This window comes from Drosophila teissieri, chromosome 3R (genome assembly GCF_016746235.2).
Source record: "Drosophila teissieri strain GT53w chromosome 3R, Prin_Dtei_1.1, whole genome shotgun sequence".
NCBI classification, from domain to species: domain Eukaryota; kingdom Metazoa; phylum Arthropoda; class Insecta; order Diptera; family Drosophilidae; genus Drosophila; species Drosophila teissieri.
Genome location: NC_053032.1, coordinates 7,481,271 through 7,501,546, shown reverse-complemented (window position 1 = coordinate 7,501,546; position 20,276 = coordinate 7,481,271). Strand labels below are relative to the sequence as shown.

At 41.5% G+C, this 20,276-nt stretch overlaps 3 protein-coding genes across 4 annotated transcripts; 2 read left to right on the top strand and 1 right to left on the bottom strand.

Annotated features, from left to right (window-relative positions):
• Positions 1 to 28: 28 nt before the first annotated feature.
• LOC122619559 lies at positions 29 to 712 on the top strand. The gene is made up of 4 exons (XM_043796565.1): positions 29 to 131; positions 225 to 352; positions 421 to 516; positions 574 to 712. The coding sequence occupies exons 1-4, from the start codon at positions 125 to 127 to the stop codon at positions 628 to 630; spliced, it is 288 nt and encodes a 95-aa protein (XP_043652500.1). The 5' UTR covers positions 29 to 124; the 3' UTR covers positions 631 to 712.
• On the bottom strand, positions 349 to 1,553 carry LOC122619558. The gene is made up of 3 exons (XM_043796564.1): positions 969 to 1,553; positions 787 to 864; positions 349 to 722 (listed from the first exon to the last, which is right to left on the bottom strand). The coding sequence occupies exons 1-3, from the start codon at positions 1,425 to 1,427 to the stop codon at positions 594 to 596; spliced, it is 666 nt and encodes a 221-aa protein (XP_043652499.1). The 5' UTR covers positions 1,428 to 1,553; the 3' UTR covers positions 349 to 593.
• Positions 1,554 to 5,800: 4,247 nt separating this feature from the next.
• Positions 5,801 to 19,336, top strand: LOC122620686 (elongation of very long chain fatty acids protein). 2 transcript variants are annotated; one of them, XM_043798280.1, is made up of 6 exons: positions 5,801 to 6,210; positions 16,140 to 16,277; positions 16,959 to 17,066; positions 17,140 to 17,220; positions 17,946 to 18,407; positions 18,567 to 19,336. In XM_043798280.1, the coding sequence occupies exons 1-6, from the start codon at positions 6,208 to 6,210 to the stop codon at positions 18,762 to 18,764; spliced, it is 990 nt and encodes a 329-aa protein (XP_043654215.1). In that variant the 5' UTR covers positions 5,801 to 6,207; the 3' UTR covers positions 18,765 to 19,336. The 2 variants fall into 2 exon arrangements, with proteins under 2 accessions (XP_043654215.1, XP_043654214.1); XM_043798279.1 differs by lacking the exon at positions 5,801 to 6,210 and adding an exon at positions 7,992 to 8,133.
• The last annotated feature ends 940 nt before the right edge of the window (positions 19,337 to 20,276 follow it).

The window sequence follows — 20,276 nt, the reverse complement described above, 5'->3', positions numbered from 1 at the left end:
TATTGACAGCCTCTTTAATGCGAAACAGGCGTGCGAATAAATTGTAACACTTATCATATACTTACTGTTAAGACCTTGGTCGCTTTTCAACACTGCCCCATTTTCAAAACAAAATATAGACGCCATGGAAAGTAAGCGCAATAAAAATAATCTTTATTGTTTATAGTAATAGTTAGTTTATAGTTATAGTTATACATTAGTAATACACTAATAATTATTTACAGACTTTTCGCTGCAGCAGTTAATCGACCTGCAAAATATCCAGAAGGAACTAAATAGCAACAAGGACACGTACCTAAAAACCTACCGCCAAGTACTGAAAAAGAAATTTAGATCAGAACTGAACAATTTGGTAAGCAATTGTAAAATCACAAATTTTCAATATTTGCTTTATTCGCTTTTACATAAAATGTCTCATAGGTCCGTGCTGATTTTAATATAGTCAAATCAGAGTTAAAGGTTCCACAATTACCTCCACTACCTGCAGAAGATGAAAACGCTACATCCGCGGTACAGGTAAGTTTGTTTAATTGTTTTTAAGTCTCTATATTAATTAAATACTTTAACTAACAGTTCAGCGATACTGTCAAGGACTACGAATTTACTAAGGACTGCTTGTCCTTGATGTAGGACTGCTCTGATCGGTCTTTGGTGCTGTTCAGCCAATATTTATGCAGCACAGCATATGTGTGCTGCAGGCACTCAATTGGGGGGGATTGACTCTGGAAATAAAGAGTTTAATCATAAGATAATTATGTACGTCTACAAGAGCGAAAGTGAACTTACATTGAATAGGGGTATTATAGGCCTCTTCATGAATTGACTTCCTTTTGTACGTAATATTAGCATGTACTTTACGTCCAGCTAAAAGATAAACAAAGTCAATAAAAACATTAGCAATTGAAGACAGCCTAAATAGCATTATGTCTTAAAAAAGAAAGTAGATCTAAAAACGCAGTAGTTCCTACATTTTCAATGACTTCGTTTAGCACTATGTCCTCGATGTGTCCCCGCTGGACGCAGAAGACCGATTCCCTGCCGAAAGAGCGAACCGTATCCATTTGGAGTGCCATGTCCCAGCTATAGAACAACCGCTCTGCCTGCACCAGGTTCAGAGTGGAACGGATCAGCAGGATGGCTACGGAAGCACATGTTACTAGTGGGTACAGGATGCGCGGCTGCAGGAAACTAATAGTCCTGTTATCAAATCCGCAGGTCCCGACAAAGTAAGCGATAGCTAGGAAAACAAGCAGCAGTATTCGACGCAGCTTGCGCTGCAGTTGCATTCCATGCAGCCGGTTCACCAGTTCGATGCGAACCACGTCGCCGCCGCAGTGCTTGATGCACAGTTCCAAATCCCCTTCCACGGATCCTTCATATTTCGCTTGCCGGCTATAATATCTGTGGATCGTCACTTTGGGCTCCATTCCTCGACCAGGTGTTACCAGATGGTAAAACAGGTTAGCCTACAAATTTTCAAACACAGCTGTGATTTCCCACTAAATTCAAATGGGTACAGGTATCCGCAAGCTGCACAGATTACATTAAAAGTATTCAATCAGTGTATATTTCTTCATGTATTTTCAACGAGGTTTCACATATCATTTATATCTTTTTAAATTTGTAATCGCGAATAAAAAACAGTTTTTTTCCAAAAGAAAACGCTAAAAACGTTATATAACGCTAATATCCCGTTTCAACTAATCCGATTTTGGTATTTGGTGTATGCATATTCGTTATAGAATTAAGCAGCTATTTTTGCCACTCAATTTTTAAAAAATTTAACTTTTTTTCAAGAGGCTTGTAATGCATATAAATAAAATTTAATGTTGGTTTTAGCCTCATAAGAGATGACATTGGTTATTTAATTAGTATTTTTCCAAATACTTCGGGCTGGCCTTAGTGCGTCTTGGAGAAGCCTTACAAAAGCTGGTAGCTGCAAAACTCAGTGGCGCGAAACGTGAGTTGGATTTTCTGAGAAACTGACTGGAAATACATACATATTAAAATTATTGATGATGATTTCTCACAAGCTGAATTGATTATAATGCACGTATTATTATCGTAAATGCAGTCCATTTACCGTTATTCGTAATTTTTAGGGGTATATCTAGCATGTGAATGAAACCGTGTTTGAGCAACCAAAAATAATTAATAAAATGCATATAAAATATGTATTTATACATATGTAGCTTAAATGAATTCGTTTAAAATTTAATACCTCTTCTTATGCAAATCCGTAGTGCAGATAATTCCCCCGTGCTGGAAGGCTATCGAATTGCCCGACTTCGAACGCACAGATCCATCAATTAATGTTAGTTAGCTGATTCGTTTGTTTTCTGTGTCAACTAGCTGACCTTGATATATTTTCACGATGGCCGATCAATGTTCAAACACGAACGCCTTGCGCAATTTCTAATGTCTCTCTTGTTTTTATATGCGTACTAAACCCCATCTCCATCTCCAGCTTTTCGTCTTCATCAGCTTCGCCATCGTCAGCAGTTTGCGACTTCTCTGGATTTGTGGAATTTTGGGTGATCGAGCTAGCCGCTGATTGATGTGTTCGGAACTTGCTCGGAAAGCAGTCGACAAATTTGACGAAGGGTGTTTTGAATGGAAAGCCGTGTTAATTCAAGCTTTAAAGTTTTAAATCTTCTATTTGTACATATGTATATATGTTTGTATGTGTGTAAATGAGATAAATCGGAATCGGCAGGTCCTTGAAGGGTTTGAGTTATTATCTCGGGTTTATTGGGGGCGGGTTGAATGGAGAATGACTGGTGCATTGGTTTGTTATTCTTGCCTGCCTTTGGTATTTCACACATTTGATTGCATTGCCTCAGAGCTCAAATTCCACGATAATGTACAGGCGAGAATGATTTGCAGAATCGGAAAATGCCGCTTGACTTAACCGTTATTTAATAAATCAGAAAAGCACCAGCAGAAATAACAATTGCCGCCATACACTGAGGTATTAACTAATATAGGTGGAATATTAGTCTATTTCATTAACCTGTTTAGTAAGATTCGGTAATAATTTTATTCCCTACAAGGAAATTGTTTAACTACTAAAATAGTTTAAATTTAAAATAAACTAGAACGGCTTGGATATATACATATGTAAAATAATACATATATGTATATGTATACATAAATATATGTATATGTATACATAATTTAAGTATCTTTTTATAGAATCTAGCTCTTTAATTTTCGAACCGTGTTCAAGTGTTGCAATCCAACGTGTTGGCTGCTTTTGTGGTTTCGAGGGCTTTTGAGACTCCGGCATCGCGAAATCAACGCATCAATCATCTTGGGTTGCACAACTGCAGGGAGGTGCAGTCCAACCAATTGCATTTTCCCAGATGATAATGCTACTTGCCTCCTACAAATATACTCATTAGCACCAGTCCGATGTAAATTCTACTGCCTTGCAATAATCATTTTGATGATTTTACGAGATTTGCAACCTTGAACTCTGGGTTTTTATTATTTCCAAGTTCGGATAAGGCCAATAATACTAACAAGAGGCAAAAAAAAACGCCACAAAGAGATGGATCCAAATCACAAAAACAATCCTAAGCTTGGCCCAATAAACAATGGCTTTGGCCGGCGATCGACACCCACCAGGTACCAAAATTGGACGCGGTCCATCTGCGTGGCATCATTACGATCGTCACCTGGTGCGGCTCGTCCGATTAAGACTTGAATTGAAGTCAATATTTCTGGGCCGAAGGTTACGCCATTAAGCATACGCCGCGTGCGCTCGCCAAAAACTCAAAGCCAGACTAACGATGAGAAGAGTCTCGGAAAAAAGTCATTGTACTCCACCAGGGAATGAGCCCTGAATAACCGGATGGTTTCGGCCATTGCGGTTTGATCGCTGGTCAGCAAAGGCGGATAAACGGAATATGTGAAATCGATCGGAAGTCGCGGCCAAGTTCCTTCAACTTTTGGATTATGCAATCGCATTAAAAATTAACATATTAAAATCAAATGGTGAACTGGTGCACTTTCGTTCATGAATTTAATTACATTATGAATATTTTGCAGGTAGCTTTAACATTTCGATTTGTATGTAAATTTCTGCAAATGGTCAAGGTTTTATCTTATTTATTTCCACATGTTGTTCAAATAATTTTACAACTAGGCGTGGCTTGCCGCCACCTAAGCATTTGTTAAAATATATTTTTGTGAGCAGCTTTAGTTAAAAGTCTTATATGGCAGCAGACGTCTTCGTGAAGTGCGTTCTAGCTGGAAAATACATATTGCTTTCTGGTGAATAAAGTCGCAAAGAACCATTTATAACATTTCTGATGATAACTTCTGATAACTTCTGCTGATTCAATGGAAAGTTTCAGAGTAAACGGAAATATTGCCAGCCATCTCTGTCCATATAAGGAACCTCATTCTGATCTAACATGGTTTCATTGCGAATTCCATTTTCCTCTAGTCATAGAGCCACGAGAAAGCCCTTGAACCGCTCGTAATCATATTTCCCCCAATATGGCAGACGCGTGTGTCGGATCTGTAAGATGGGATCAGCTTGGGGCCACCTGTTTATACAAATTCATCTTCTCCCCCGCCGACTGTTTGCACATGTAAATTCGGCGCGGCTATATTACATGGTCAGTTACGTGTTATTCGGTTAGAATTCCGCAAAAAGATCTTGTGCTCGGCGGCCATGCGGCGGACTTTGAGACGAAAAATGCAAATGTTGGCTTTGTTGCATTGCTTGGGTTTTTTGTCAAAATACGCATCATAGGTGCAGGGTAATAGTGAGATTTTTAGCAGGTAAATTAGAATAAAGGGTCGTTAATTGAGGGTAAGTAAATCGTCAGCCAATTCACTGTCAAAGTTCGATCCACATGCGATTGGTAACTCCTACTCTAATTGCTTAGCTCACAAAAATCGACTACGTAATGTTTCAAGTTCGCACGGGAAACAAGTCAACGGGTCCTCTGAAATATTAAGTATCCGCCAGGTAGCCTGCAACATCCAGGTCTCGGTAGCCGCTTTTCTCATTTGGAGCTTTGCTTGTTTCACAAGTTCACGGCGCATTTTGGCCGTTTATTAACCACCACGAAGGCAAACAGAGGAAAGCGAAGTCTTGGACATTATAAATATTTAAGAGCCCTAGAGACAAACTGGTTTAGCAGCCCCATCCTCTTCTGCTTTTTACCAAATACGTATTCAAAGATTTGGGTTTGTGGCTAGCAACCTTTCCTCCGTTCCCCCTCGCATTGATTTGTGGATACGATAATTTTTTGCACACTTTTTCGAAACGAAGGGCCGGGCCTGGACAGGGGTTAATTAACGGACATTCTTCCAGAACTTTGAACTGTGCAATCATCCGCGCTGCCAAGACGAGGTAAAAGTACCGCTCTGATATTTGGATTGGCGGCAATTAGCGCCGAACTGGCGTGTGGGTGCAAAGGCAGGTGATACCCGCACGGCCAGATACCAAGAATCCGATTCCAAAGGGCCGCTGGTTGCTCTCGATCTCTCTCTCTCTCTCTCTCTCTTTCTCTCCCTCCCTATCACTCTCTCTCGCCCTCACTCTGGCATCCTGAAGCCGGACCCGATCGCTTGAGCTGTCAGAGCGAGAGCACACACCGACAACCTGTTGCTCAGAACCTGGCTTGCGACCGAAGCTTTCCACTCGGACTCGACTTCGGCTCACCTCAACGCCACCGAAAATGAGCGGTCGGCGGCGCCGATCAACGTCGACGTCTGCGCCAACTCCGCTCCTACGACTGCGGGGCGGTATAAAAGTAAAGCGACAGCGTGAAATCAAACTTATTTCAGTGTTTTTGATTTGAATGTAAAAAGCGCACGCTCGCCCAGTCGCTGTCCAGGTGTTGTCCAGTAAAGTCCAGCGGAGCAGCAGCAGATCAGCCGCAACAGCCGCATCGGCCGCATCAGCCGCATCAGCAGCATCAGCAGCAGTTCCCCAAATAGTGATGTAGAAACCAAGAAACCGTAAAACGATGGTCAAACAGTGTGTGCGTGTGTAAAATAAAAACTACAACTCTACAAGAAAAGAAAAACGAAACGAACAAGGATAGTGAACTTAAAGTGATAAATCGTATACCAAAGTCGAGGAAAGCTCAGTAAATTAGACAAGGAAATTCATACAGTACTGTCTCCATTGTATAAATCGGAAGTTAAGGACTTATATTATCTGCAAAAGCGAACTTTAGCACAATGGTAAGTGCCCGGGGTTCCCGAACTCCGAATGTGACTCAACGGAAAATTGATGCCACTGAAATCCTCCTTTATTAAAATGGTTTTGCAACCAGTAATTTCGATGCCGACCCCCAACATGCAAGCCTGACTAAATATACATACTCGCACATTGACTTGGCCTTTCCGTCCAATCCCACAAATGACCCTTTGCACACGACTCGTGTGTGCTGCTATTAAGCAGAATATTAATAAAAATAAAGCCCCTGTAATGAATATCCACAATGCAGCCGTAAAAATTAATTGAGCATATTATTAATCGAGGAAATCTCTCGAGCAACAGCCATTCCTGGTTCTCATTCGCTTTCTTTGGAAATGGAAAAAAACCGCACGCCAGCAACTGGTTTTTGTTTTCAAGTACATTCGCTAGCAAGGTTTTCCAATGTCTTTTCCCAAATGCATTTTTGCCGACTCCGCGCAGACCTTTCCACGCTTTTCGCCCACTTTTCCCCCGCTTTCTGCCCCAAAACATGAGCGTGTTGCTCCGTTCTGTTTTGCTAGAGCCATTCGCTTTTGAGCTCCGCCAAATGTGCATGCAGAAACTGCAAGTGCTGCACTTATTTCGAAGCTGTTGCTTTATTACGTTCGCAGTTGAAGCAGCAGCAGCACTTACAGCAACACCGCAGCAGCAGCAACATCGCTGCTGGCGGTCAAGTGAAGTGAGGGCTGGCTTTTGGCTTTGACCAGCTCACCAGCTCACCAGCTCACCAGCTCAGTGGTCCGACAACATTTCACACGGAAATGCAGTGCAGTGCTGACCTTGAATCTCGGCCGGGGATATGGGATAACTGGCGATCGGACCGCAGGTGAAATGATAGCCACTCAGGGCCAGGCCGACTCATTTGCCCCGTCCACCTTACTTACCTTTCCACCTTTCGGCACATCATTGCAGATGCTGCTGGGTGTAGAAATCCAGTGATTTTCATATTCATTCAGCTCTGCAAATTCGAGAGAAAAAACCCCAGTGGGTTAACCAATCGCCGCTGCCGCGGCGCCGGTGGCTAATGATCACTGGCATTGCACCATTTTACAAAAAAAGCAGGCAACCCAGAAATCGAAACTTATTCAAATCTTCGAGTTGTTTTCCTCTCCTTTTGGCCTCTTACACAATAATTATTACACCTCGAATTTATTTTCGACTGGCACTTTTGCCGCATTTTTGTGTTGCCTCTTTTGACACTGAAAAGTGCAAAGACGCTGGCGGCGAATTTAACTGGGCCAGTTGGCTATCGGCTCTGAGCTATCGGGTGTTGGTTGTTTGAGGCTGGTTGTTGGCCAGAGCCACAGCCAGAGCCACTGCCACCCAGCTGCCAAACTGCGCAGCCCCCGCCAAGTGATCATAATAAAAATGTGCTTTAATCAGCCGATTTGCTTGCAGTCCCTGTGGGCCAGTTAGCTACATTGGAGAGCCAGTCTCAGCCGCATTGACGTCGCTTTATTGTTAACTGCCGCTCGGCACTCAGCTGTTTTTGGTAAGAGAAAAAATAGAGAGCATATAGTAAATAGAAAACCATAGACAGAGTGCCCTCTTAGGACTGTGTGTGTGAGATAAGGCTTGCCGCAGGGGACTGCCATCGCAGTGCATTCGGTGCTCCATTTAGATTTGTTTGGCACCACACGGCGTATGCGCGATTTTCTCAGAAGCTGGCTAGTTTGTGTCCACTTCAATTGCGAATATGCCATTTGGGCAAAGGTTTATTGTTGAACATAAAAAGTGCGTGTGTCTCAACAAGTTGTTTTACTGGCAGTGTACTATATATCTGAAAAATTAACACTTCAAAACTGATAACGCAAGCAAAGAGAGGAATTCGCTGTAGATAAACGTAAAGAGACCATTATACGGACAAAATGATGACTTTTATGAACTCTTATCGGGCCGTGATTGAAGTAAGTGTCATTTGAAATTCAATTATTGCTCGTTTGAGATTAGACAGAAATGTTATGCCGGTAAAGGTGTTTAAAACACTAAAAATAACAGCTTTTAAATTATTATTCAAACACGCTGGCATGCATATTTTACGGCTTTTTGAGTGTTTTTATTTTGTGCAATTTTTCCAAACTCTTCGTTCCAGAAAAAAACAATTAATTTATACATATTTGTCGCTTTCAATTGGATGAATTCATTTGTATACATTAAATTATTTTGTGGGTCATGCTGTCATACCAAATTTGTGGTTCAACTTATTTATATCAGCGTGCATTCAGATGCGCATACAAATGTTTAATAGTATTTCTTAAAAATTTCCTTGTTGTATAACAATAAATTAAAATAAATTCCACTTAAAAGAGACGATGGCCGGTGATATATTTTCAACACATTTAATCCGAACACAAATAATTAAAAAATCAACATTGAGGGGCTAAAGCAAAATTTAAATTAGTGAACAGAAAAAACCTGATAAATACGTAAATACGTAAATGTGAAGTGATTGAGGAGCTCAAAGTCATTGCTTGTTTAATTGTGTGGCTAGTGATTTACGGTCTTGGGGGCAGAGAACTCTAGGCTGGGAAATGGCGGCAGGGAGGAAAACCAAAGTTCGTCATTCCCATTCCGAATTGCATATTAAATACCTGAATCCAGATGGTAGGGAATCATTTTTAATGCAAACGTCTAACATTAACGCCACATACGTTCACGAAAAAATCAACATCGGCGGACTGGCAAACGCAATGTAGCATGAATCAGCTAAATTATATATCGCCGAATTGAGGCTTTCAAATGGCATTTGGGGAACTCACTTACACTTACGCACATTTAGCCAACCTGTTAAGTATTTGCAGCTGTGCACTTGACTACTGACTGAGTTTTCAGTTGCTGCAAAAACTATGTAGCACTGAAAAAATTGCATTCATAAAGTCGTATAAAATCGCTTCTATAGATAAAAAATGTTCATAAATTTATTAAATAATACAACAAAATAATACGACGAAAAATTCTAAACGCAACTCTTATTATTAAAACCAAAATTGAATTATGAGTTCAATGTATGAATTCATTTCGGAGACATAATTCTAAATATTTCTGTGTGAATTTCAACAACTTGCAACTTGAAACGCTGCTGCGTTCAGTGAGCGGAGTAAACCGCCCCCGAGAGCAACAACACCACTTCCTTGGGACAGCACAGCAGCGGCAGCAAAACAACAACATACACTCGGAAAAAATGTCTTGCACTAATTACTGAAGATTTGGGGCCAACGACAAGAGCGCAACTGGGCAGCAAGAAAAACTTCCAACTCGATTGCCAAATTAACGCGATTTAGCTGCTTTTAAAAGTTGCCGGAGTCAAGACATCTCTGGCGAAACACACACAAATGCGGATGCATATGGGCCCTGCATATATCGTGTTGTTGCTGTGTGGCAAGTGCATATGTGCATATGCTGCACATGTTGCTGGCGCGTTTTTTTCCCGAGCTTGGTTGAGAAATCGTCAGCGATTTCGATCGCGTGCAAGTCGCGCGCAGCTTGGCATTTGCTTGAAAGTTTAAAAACGCGCGCTGCTTTTTCAACTTGACCCACAACAGCCGGCTATCGATCCGCGGGCTGTAATCGGTGTTTTATTGTCTTATTATTAATACTTTTTTATTTTCTGGTGTTTTCCTTAACGGCTTTCCATTTACCGAAGATTTGTTTACGCATTCAACCAATCGTGGAGTGTTGCATCATCGCTTGTCATATTAGACAAGATGCTGCCGGAGTAAAAGTCGCGGTCTGAACCTGAATGTTAACTCCGAAAGCCAGTTGCAGATACAGATTCGTATACAAAACCCCCCTTCCGTACGCCTATGTGTTTCTTTTGAACCCCCCATTTGGCTGCGCTCAACTTGACCTATAAATTGGTTTTTATGTTGCGCAGGTTCGTGCGACTGTGTTTGATTTTTCTTTGGCCTCTCCATACAAAGCAATTTTTACTTTAATGATCGAAAATCATTAAGTGCGACACGAGTTTGGGTCTCAGCTCCATACGGCTATGATCAATCGCCGGTACCCTGATGCTCCACAACATATGGCTTCAAACCAGTTTGGCCCTTTAAATTTATCTCTTATTGCCTTTTCTTTCTGCTGCCGCGGCTGCTCTTGCTGGGAAAGTAAAAGTGTTGAGCTGGACAATTATGCGGCTCTACAAACGGGAAACCATAATTTTTTCTTACTGTGCAAATTGCTTAGTGCCGCCCTGGCAGATGAGACTTATATAAAAGTCGTTAAAATAAATCAAAGAAGGATTTAGAAATGCAAATGCCGCCACCTGACGCTCTCGCCAGGCCAATTGCAAATATTTCCAAAAGTAACAAAATAAAGCCCGAGACCAAAAACCCAAAATCCCAGTCAGCAAACCGCTCGGCCGGTTGGCCTTGTAAAGAAATACATACGTACTAAAATGTTAAAGATTTGAACTGATGTCTGTTACTACATCGCAGCCTCAACACCTATATCATCTTCTTCTCTCCGTCAGTCCAGTCGCTCGACGCTCTTTGTTGTCTTCCCAATTATGCATTTGAAACTCAAACCCGTCAGATACTTTTTTCGGACGGCCTGGGACGGAACTTACAGTCCGAGAGCGGTGGGAATAAGGGGCTTTTGGGGATGCGGGATTTCGGACGCTTGGGTTAATTAATTGCCAACATGTTGAAAAGTGTTAATAACATTTTTGTTGGCCGATTGGGGCTGCTGCTTTATCGCTGATAATTTAATTGCTTAGTCGACTGTGGCACTCGGCACCAAGCAAATGCAAATGTTAGCAAATATATTTCTGTCCGCTGGCCATTTGATTTATATTATCTTTTGGGTCAAATTGTGCAAAGCCGAACAAATTTGAATGATCACAAATGCAGTCAACTCTTGGAATTTTTATTTTGCAAGCATTGTGGCTCGGGATGAATGCCTCGACTTCTTCCCCCCGCTGGAATGAACAATAAATTGTAAAAAGAGCTAAAGACGCGGCATTGAAATCGAAATAGTGGTATTAATTAGTTAAGTCAACAAAAGCCAAGCGGGAATGTGAACCATAAGACCCTGAATTCGTGTGGGGATTTTCGGCCTAGATACAGCATTGAGAAAAGCAAAACCTCAAAAGTCAGTTACTTTTTCAGTTTATTCAAATGCGTAAGTTCTTATTAGGAATACTTACTATTATAACACAATTTTATGCTTTGATCCTAATTGGAGTGAGTGGACCTAAGTTTTTTACTTGAATGTCAAGATCCATGTCAATGTCTATTTGTGTGCCCAAAATTCTAAATTGCCCTAATTGAGATATTCAAATATCCGGTCACTTGCCCAACACAATGAGCCGTCTCACCGCCAATCGCTTATCACACAGTCACTGGCAGCACATTAGGGCGACAATTTGTCGCTGGCGAGTGCGACTAAAAACAATTATTGTCCAGCAAAATGTTCCCAGTCCGGCGGCTTAGTCACTCCCCTCTGGGTGAGGGTTAGATGCTGAGTTGCTGAGTTGCTGAGTTGCTGCCGTCGATGGCGACATCGAACAATGATGATGGATATGAATGGTGAATGGCCAACTCATCGCCGGAGAGTCCCACTCTCCGCCGCAGCTGATGCCCAAATCAGGGGCACTGTACATTTCAGCTCATTTGTCCGGCTTTCTGGACCCCGTCCGACTTTATGGCGCATAATGAAGCGTTAAAATGTAACGCACAACAGCAGCGGCCAGGCCACAAACAACAATTACAAATGCCGCTTTACACTTGCCGCTGCCGCTGGCGGAAGCATTTTTGTGGGTTTTCAGGGAAAGCATTTGGTGGCGAACGCGTGTGAACCAAAGAAAGCGAAAAAGGGTCAGCATTTGGGCAAGTGTTCGGATGCTGCTGGTGTCTTGCTGCCGTGGCTTACGCAAACTGACCAAAGCTAGCCGACTTTATGTAATGGCAAATACAATACATTTTCAGCTGCCATATTTGCTAGGCCAAAGTCCAAACAGAAGCTGGCAGACTGGCGACAAGAGACAGCATGGCAAAAAGCTAAAATTCTGGACAAGACATCATCATCATCGTGAATCGGCAGAATTCGATTGGGGGATTACACAAGCTCCAAAGTCTGCCCAGCGGTATGAATCATTATTTGCAAAATTTGGTCAACCTTTGCAGATCCAACAAAAACTCAATCAGCAGTCGAACTTTAGAATTTATGCATATACATATATACGTATAGCAATTTGTTGGTTCTTACAGATACCGGTTGCCATTTGTTTTGTCCTTTTTCCATATGCTGTATTTTATTTAATTTGCTTGGCAAAAACAAAGTTCAACAAACCGCGCATTTTGCGTCAAAATTATAATTTAAGATTTGCCTGGAGCTTACAGATGGCCAGTTAATTTTGTTTACGTCCCAGCTTCAATTCTCCGACCACCCAGATGGACATTCATTTTATTGCAATCGCAGACTCAAATAAATCACATTCAACGATGTTGTCTGGTTTGTGTATTCAAAACAGCGCTAGGAACTTAGCTAATGTGGTATATGTGAGTCGCCTTATTAATGCAACTGTGGTGCGCACTAGTTCAAACACCATCAGCAGCGATGACTGGTGATCTTCGGCGCCCACGCACGCGCACTTGCTGCTGCGGCGAGTTTGTGTCTTAAGTCTTTTGTTTGCGCTTTGATAAGTCACGAAAACAAGAAACGGCTTGCAGCTTAGACATGACAAGAAAAGGCTTTGCATGATAGATCGAATTATGGCAGATCATCGGATAAACTGATCGGCGGCTGTCCGGCAATTATGAATGAAATTCCATTTGGTTCCGGAATGGGTCTGAACTTCCTTTGGCCACTTGTCGAAAGCCGGTTGCAAAGGCCGTATACGTCAGTTCTAACTGGGGCAAATCCAAATGCCCCCCTTCAAAATAAAAAGACACGCAGTCGGAACTGCAACGATACAAACTCACCGAATTTTGGACACAGCCGAACTAAGCAAATACCGGCGCAGACCGACAATCAAGTTTAATTGCGCTTAGTGGCCGCCAGCAAGTGCACTATAATACGTGTTAAGTATATACTATTTTCCTCTTAATGGATCTCACCCAGATAGTGTGTGAAAACGGGTTTTATGACGCTCATCGCTAGTAATTTTCCTTAATCAAATGGCATAAAATATGTGAAATTAAAGCAGCTGCTGCTGACCTACGTCAGTTGGCCAGGAAGAGCTCAATGCAAATTGCTTAATAAGTACTGCCGGTGTCTGGCACAATAGTGGCTTTAATTGGTCAAATTTACACTTGATTTACACCCACACCTGCTGTTTTTAACACTCAATAAAGCTGAGAAATACCCGAAAAAGGTTTCTTCTCCGAAAGAAACCGAACTCTTGCAGAGGCGTAAATTACGATATAATCACAAAACATTCTATAATATCAGTGATAAACAATATAACAAAATTATTGAGGTAAACACTTTCGACTATCACAACTGACCAATTTCCCAAGCGGTTACCAGACTTATTTAATAAGTTACGGGAGTTTCAGGGAACATTAATTATAGGGCTTATATGATGTAATTTGTTGTGAGTTATCACCACTTATGTTTTCGTAATTTTCCCTGTGCCGTTAGAGTATTCAAAGATTGGTTTTTGTACTTTCGAGTTTCCCCTTCTGCCCAAAAATTCAATTAACTAGCACGCACCTAAAAAAGTGAAAATCTTGGCCTGAGTCTCTGTCGGAAAGTGAATCTTAATTAGATGCAATCAACGGCGACATTGTTGAGATGCGATGCTGTCTCTTCCGGACTTTGTGACCTGGTTAATAGAGCCCAGCCCAGATACAACCTCGATCTGAATCATCATGACGGCCACAATCCCACCATCATCGGCAAAGTCCGTCCTAAGACGCTTCACTGGCTTCCGTCGGGAGTATTCCCAAATTGCGTCAGATGTGTAATAGAAAAATTTGCCAGTCATCTGCCGACAGATGGAGTCCGATCGTCGAAGTGGCTGAAATTTCAATAAATCTTGCAACACGACTACCTTGTGTCAGAGAGATGAAATTGTTTGGCTTGGACGGTGTGGTTCTGCCCGAAACCAGCAATTACAGATGGCTGGCCACACCCACACCCAGTCGGTCAGTAAGTTCACCTGGCAGCGTAATGGCAGACTCGACTTCTTAATGAACAAACGACATGACGAGGCTCGAACTTCCTCCGCTCCTCCGCCGGTGATGATTGCTGACGTGCTTAGCTGGCCAGGCGACAAATGAGCATTGTTTTTCCCAATCTAGCAGTCCCCCGCTCTCATCCACCAATTCAGATGTCTATGTCTTGTTGGTGCTGCAAGTGCCCGGGAGGCCCACCAGCACAGAATGATTGATGAGCTCTTGGTGGCCAGTGGTGTAGTTGAGACATCTGGTCACTTAGCTTCGTGTTTACGTGTTATGCAAAAAATAAACGCTATGGACAAACGGGGTAAGAATCGGACTGCTTTGGCCAGTCAACTTTTCCGCAACTACGACTTAGTCAAGAGGCAAGGCTATTGGAAAAAATTAGAGACCAAATTACATACAATTCAGTCTACATAACTCGAACATTAAAAGCCCCCTCAATTGAAAACACACAAGGCAATTTTTTAATGTATATAATTACAAAATAATAAGTCAATGAACTTTATTGGATATTGTTACAGTCAAGGAAATTGATTTCCGTATTAAATTGGTTAAAAACTTTGAAAAGTATATTTTGCTTTGCATTAGCTAGTATGTGCGATTTGTTATTGTAGAAATATAGGAGGTATTTTTTCATGTTCTCCACTCTATTTCCGCTCGAGCTAAATAGGTATTCTTTACGGATATGGAATTTGGGACAAGGCTGTGTAATTACATTTGTTTTTGTCAAATTAAAACAATAAAGTGTTAAACGCTAGTTCTTTCCAGTTTCTCACTGCTTCAAATATTTCCTTAATTACGGATAAAACCATGTCAGGTGGAGCCCATGCGGAGTTAACGGATTCCAAACGGATTCCCCATTAGATTTCCCATTATAATTGCAAATCACTAAGAGTTTTCTTAACTCAATAATTGAGATATGTTGGTATCGATTTAATCGACAGCTTTCACATCGTGGACTTCCCTTGACATTCCGCTATCCACACATACGGCCCTGGTTCGTTCAAATCAATTAAGTTAACCCTAACCCCTCTGTGGAAACGGCTGCAACCCCCGCTGCAATTAAGAGTAGCGCTGTTTTCTTTAATTGCCGTCAGTCAGGTATTTAACTATTTAAGCGACGATTAACACTGGCGGAACTGGTTTAGCTTTTCCTGGCATCCCCTGTAGACTTCCCCAACTTCTATGTCAGTCAGTCGGTCAGGCCGTCAAATCATTTCTAGATTGTTTTGTTTGGCTATTTATCACATGGACAAGAGGCCATTGCGGATTGCAACATCGCCGCCAGCCGGCTGCACCAGTTTTTCTACAACATTTTTCTTTTTATTTCGATGTACATATATTTTTGCGACTGGCATCGCCGAGTGCTAATCGACAATGGGATATTACCGGCGCATAAATATGATACCAAATCACAGCTTGTCGACTAATGGGAAGCATTTTGCGGAAACTCGCGCCAAATGGTTTTTCGGCAAACTAGAATGGCTTTGGGTTTCCTTTGTTGTCAGCCATTACACCATGTTTGATTGATGCTCTGAGAGGGGAGGTTTAATTAAGACCATAATCCGAACGCCAAAGCCAAACGCTCAGTACTCATAATAAGTCAGTTGTCCGCCTTTCTGAACCTAGCTTGTAAATTTCTTTAATATGCCTGAAACGGCAATGTTGCAATATCAACCCAAATTTATTGATTTGACATTTGATCTCGCTAAGTGGCCATGTTGATTAGCCACTCCCGGTGAGCACACATGACTAATCTGCTATCTCTTTGGTCTTTGCACTTGCAGGATTACCTCACAATGTTCTACGACGGTTGGCGGGATCTGATGGACAACAAATCAGATCCGCGAACACGAGACTACCCGCTGATGAGCTCGCCATTCCCCACGATAGCCATCAGTCTGACATACGCGTACATCGTCAAGGTAAGTGGTCCGGGATTGGGGAAGCACCAATCCATAATTATTGGAGTGGAGTGGGGCCAGGCGCAGCTAAATGGAATCGAACAAAAAACGAAGTGAACAGAACAGAACAACATCAGTCCTATGGGGGCAATTTACGCTGATATCGGAAACCAGAACTGGCAGATTCTCATCTGGTGATTATGTGGATCCTTTTCGCAAACTAGTTTCGCTTTATTGCATTGCAAATGACTGTGAAACCCGAGCTAGGGGTTCAGGGCCATCCGATTTCTGCGATGATCGCCTCAAAGAGCTAGTGACCCAAGCACAGGCGGCGGGAGATTATGCAAAATTTAAAAAATCAATTCGAAAATCGATTTCTTTTTAGGTTTCCCGCTTTGCATTGGTTCACATTCATAATTTTACAAAAGCATTTAACTTACTTTCACATGTCTGCTAAATTTAATAGGCGAACGCGCGGGACGGCGGTTGGCCAAACAAAAGACTTCGGCAACGAACTTGTCACAAAACCAACAGACAAAGTCGGTCGCGACGATTGATTTGATTTGATAATTGCTGCAACAGGCTTCGGCCTCTGTTTGACTATGTAAATAACACACAAAGACAACGAAGACAAGACTTGAGATTTAAGATTCGGGGTGAAGAGGATGTATTACAGTGGAACTAATCAACGTCTTATTTCAGGTACTCGGACCCAAGCTCATGGAAAACAGAAAGCCTTTCGAGCTTCGCAAAGTCTTGATCGTCTACAATGCAGCGCAAGTTATCTTCAGTGCCTGGCTTTTTTACGAGGTAATATAATAAATATTTATTAGTAAACTTCCACTGAAAACTATACACTTGCCAACCTCTTTTGCATTTATAGTCCTGCATAGGCGGATGGCTCAACGGCTATAACTTGCGATGCGAACCCGTTAATTATTCCTACTCGCCCAAAGCGATTCGTGTAAGTATTTGTGGAAGCTCCTATATACAGCATTAAGCTAATGTGTATTCTTAAACATCGGGCTATAAATTCTCATTTTTGCTTATGGTTGGCAAATAGCAAAGTTCTTTTGTTGACTGGGCCAGATTTTATGTAAGCAACCTGTTTTTAGCCGCGAAGAGACAAGATATTAGAAAAACGGCAATGGCGGCAGGTTCTCTTATGCTAATCACGAAGAAATGGATGCCGAAAGCCGGCCGGCTGTGTGGTCGGTGGATTCTGCGGTTTGAGGAATCTCACGTGTGTCGCCAGGTTGGCTAAAGTGGGTAAATGACCCAAAGAAAGTGGCGGTCTTAGAAAGTTGGCAGGCGAAAGATGTTTGCAAATCACCTTCTCATCATCTTCTTGTTATTGATAAGCTTGGGTTTTGTCCAACCGTTAGTTCCAGGGCAAACGGAATTGATCTGCCCAAGCTGCCATTATATTTAGCATAACAATAAAGGCTTGAAATATGTGATAGAAATGAGCACAAATATTATTTTTGAGTGGAATTTGAATTTCTTTAAAAGTCTAAGAAATAATCGTAAGCCATAATGTGTTTCGTGAGTAATCTATTGCTAGAATCCTTTGGTCACCTTGTCAAGTACTTCTGAGACCAGGCAAAAACGATTTTTTACAATCCCGTTTAATTTGATGAAAAACTTCAAAGTTAGGGTACTAATAAACATGTCCTTTTAATATTTTAGACCGCTGAGGGCTGCTGGTGGTACTACTTCTCCAAGTTCACCGAGTTCTTCGACACCTTCTTCTTTGTGATGCGTAAGCGATACGATCAAGTGTCCACGTTGCACGTGATCCATCACGGCATCATGCCAGTCTCAGTCTGGTGGGGCGTCAAGTTCACCCCCGGTGGCCACTCGACCTTCTTCGGCTTCCTGAACACCTTCGTGCACATCTTCATGTACGCCTACTACATGCTGGCCGCCATGGGACCCAAGGTGCAGAAGTACCTGTGGTGGAAGAAGTACCTGACTGTGATGCAGATGATCCAGTTCGTCCTGGTTATGGTGCACTCCTTCCAGCTGTTCTTCAAGAACGACTGCAACTACCCAATCGGCTTCGCTTACTTCATCGGAGCCCATGCGGTTATGTTCTACTTCCTGTTCTCAAACTTCTACAAGCGTGCCTATGTGAAGCGCGATGGCAAGGTAAGAAGGCAAACAATATGATATTTACGCTATACTAAAGCAAAAGGCTTATATGTAAAATCATTGACAAAATATCCTTTTATGTTTCGTGTTGAACTTTAAAAGCTTAAGACAGCATATATCCAAATATTCACATATCCAAATGTTCTCTTTCTTCAGGACAAGCCGGCGGTGAAGGCGAACGGACATGCCAACGGACACATAAAGGCGCTCAAGGACGGCGATGTGACGCCAACCACCTACGGCCAGGCCAACGGCTTCCACAACACCTTCTCCAAGTTTACCACGGATATGTGCAATCCGGCCCTGAACTCCTCGACGAGACAGCGCGTGCTCGTGAACGCCGGCAACAAGTGAGCGCCGCCAGCCAACCAGCCAGCCAGCCAAACATGGAACACACATAAGCATAAATTAATTACGCTACCAATTAAAATACCGTACATTTAAATTAAACGTAAGCATAGGGAGTCCAAGCCTACATCTAAGCCAAATCGAATTCGCACGAGGAAACAAAAACATTATTTCATGGACAATCCATGGTGATCGCACGTAAGGATCACAAATCGCTGGCATACCGGTGTCCATCGATCATTTCTCAAATACAAATATATCCACATTTAGTACCCAACACTTTCCGCATATCGTCATCCATGTTCATGTACATAGATCGTTTATAGCTGCTGATGACTTAGTGGTTCGGCGTTCATCTACTTTTAATACATAAATACACCATTTTGGGGCAAGGCGATGGTCATATTATTCCAGGATCCGTTCCCAAGTGTACCTGCTTTCCGTGTCTATCGCTCTACCATTTTTTATTTTTCTTTATGCAAGCGACGCTTCTTAGTACGTGTATTTTATTTCTATGGATTGTTTTAAACAAACGAAATGTGTTTTTATTTTATAAATAAATTCGAGATTAAAACGTAGTGAACAGTCTTTTATTTTGTATTCCTAATTTGAAAACGTTTGGTTCAAGTTTTCTTTTTTTTATCGGGGGGTGTCACAGTAACTTTGAAGTATTGTAGACATATTTGTATACCTTGAAACGAGTAAATGATTTCGTATTTTTTAAAATCATACAAGTGTAATAAGAAATTGTATGTTAAGTTTGGTGGCGCCACCTTGAGATCTTCGACAGAACTACGGTGAGCTATTTTTATTACATACTTACATACAGAAGAGAGAAGAATACTTTTAGGGTTTCAAAGCTGTGTAAAATGTAAAAGCGTTCGCAAAACGTTGTAAGTTATTAATCTAAAAATTTTACTAATTTTCAAAGTTGATAGTATGTTTTAATACTGGACATCCAGAAAGTGGAACATAAAAAATATGATATTATCTATTTTCTGAAAAAAAATATTGCTCGTGGGATGGTTTCGACAAAAAACGTCGTTTTTGGTTATTTTCTTTAATTTAATTTTGGCTGCATGTCGCCAACCATAAAATATCAAATATAAATAATTTGACACATAAATAAATAATTTGACACAAAGCATTCGTAGTACAAATAGCAAATCTCCGTAATCCCCCGATTGTTAATCACTGTATATATATTGTAAATAATTGTATACCACCAGCAGCTATAGCCGATATCTATTGTATAAATAAATAAATAATTAATTTGAAACCAGATAACGATCGGGCAAACAACAAGATATTTTTAATTATTTACTACAAGTAAGTTTTATTTCATTTTTTAGTACAACTAAGTATGCTCAAACGTATTTCAAACAATATTCAATAGGTACCAGGGATTATTTGCCAACGCGAATGTACAGGTACGTAAAATTTCAAAAAAGGTTCAACAAGAAGTTTAATTTCAAAAGGTATTTGACCTTGCATCGATCCGATGTGAAGTTGCCATGC

Coding starts and splice junctions, on each gene's coding strand:
- LOC122619559 (XM_043796565.1), top strand. Junction 353..420: donor GATCAGAACTGAACAATTTG/GTAAGCAATTGT, acceptor AATGTCTCATAG/GTCCGTGCTGATTTTAATAT. Junction 517..573: donor ACGCTACATCCGCGGTACAG/GTAAGTTTGTTT, acceptor TTTAACTAACAG/TTCAGCGATACTGTCAAGGA.
- LOC122619558 (XM_043796564.1), bottom strand. CDS start 1,427: ATGGAGCCCAAAGTGACGATCCACAGATATTATAGCCGGCAAGCGAAA. Junction 865..968: donor TAAACGAAGTCATTGAAAAT/GTAGGAACTACT, acceptor TTTATCTTTTAG/CTGGACGTAAAGTACATGCT. Junction 723..786: donor CTATAATACCCCTATTCAAT/GTAAGTTCACTT, acceptor CTTTATTTCCAG/AGTCAATCCCCCCCAATTGA.
- LOC122620686 (XM_043798279.1), top strand. CDS start 8,095: ATGATGACTTTTATGAACTCTTATCGGGCCGTGATTGAA. Junction 8,134..16,139: donor CTTATCGGGCCGTGATTGAA/GTAAGTGTCATT, acceptor TTGCACTTGCAG/GATTACCTCACAATGTTCTA. Junction 16,278..16,958: donor CATACGCGTACATCGTCAAG/GTAAGTGGTCCG, acceptor GTCTTATTTCAG/GTACTCGGACCCAAGCTCAT.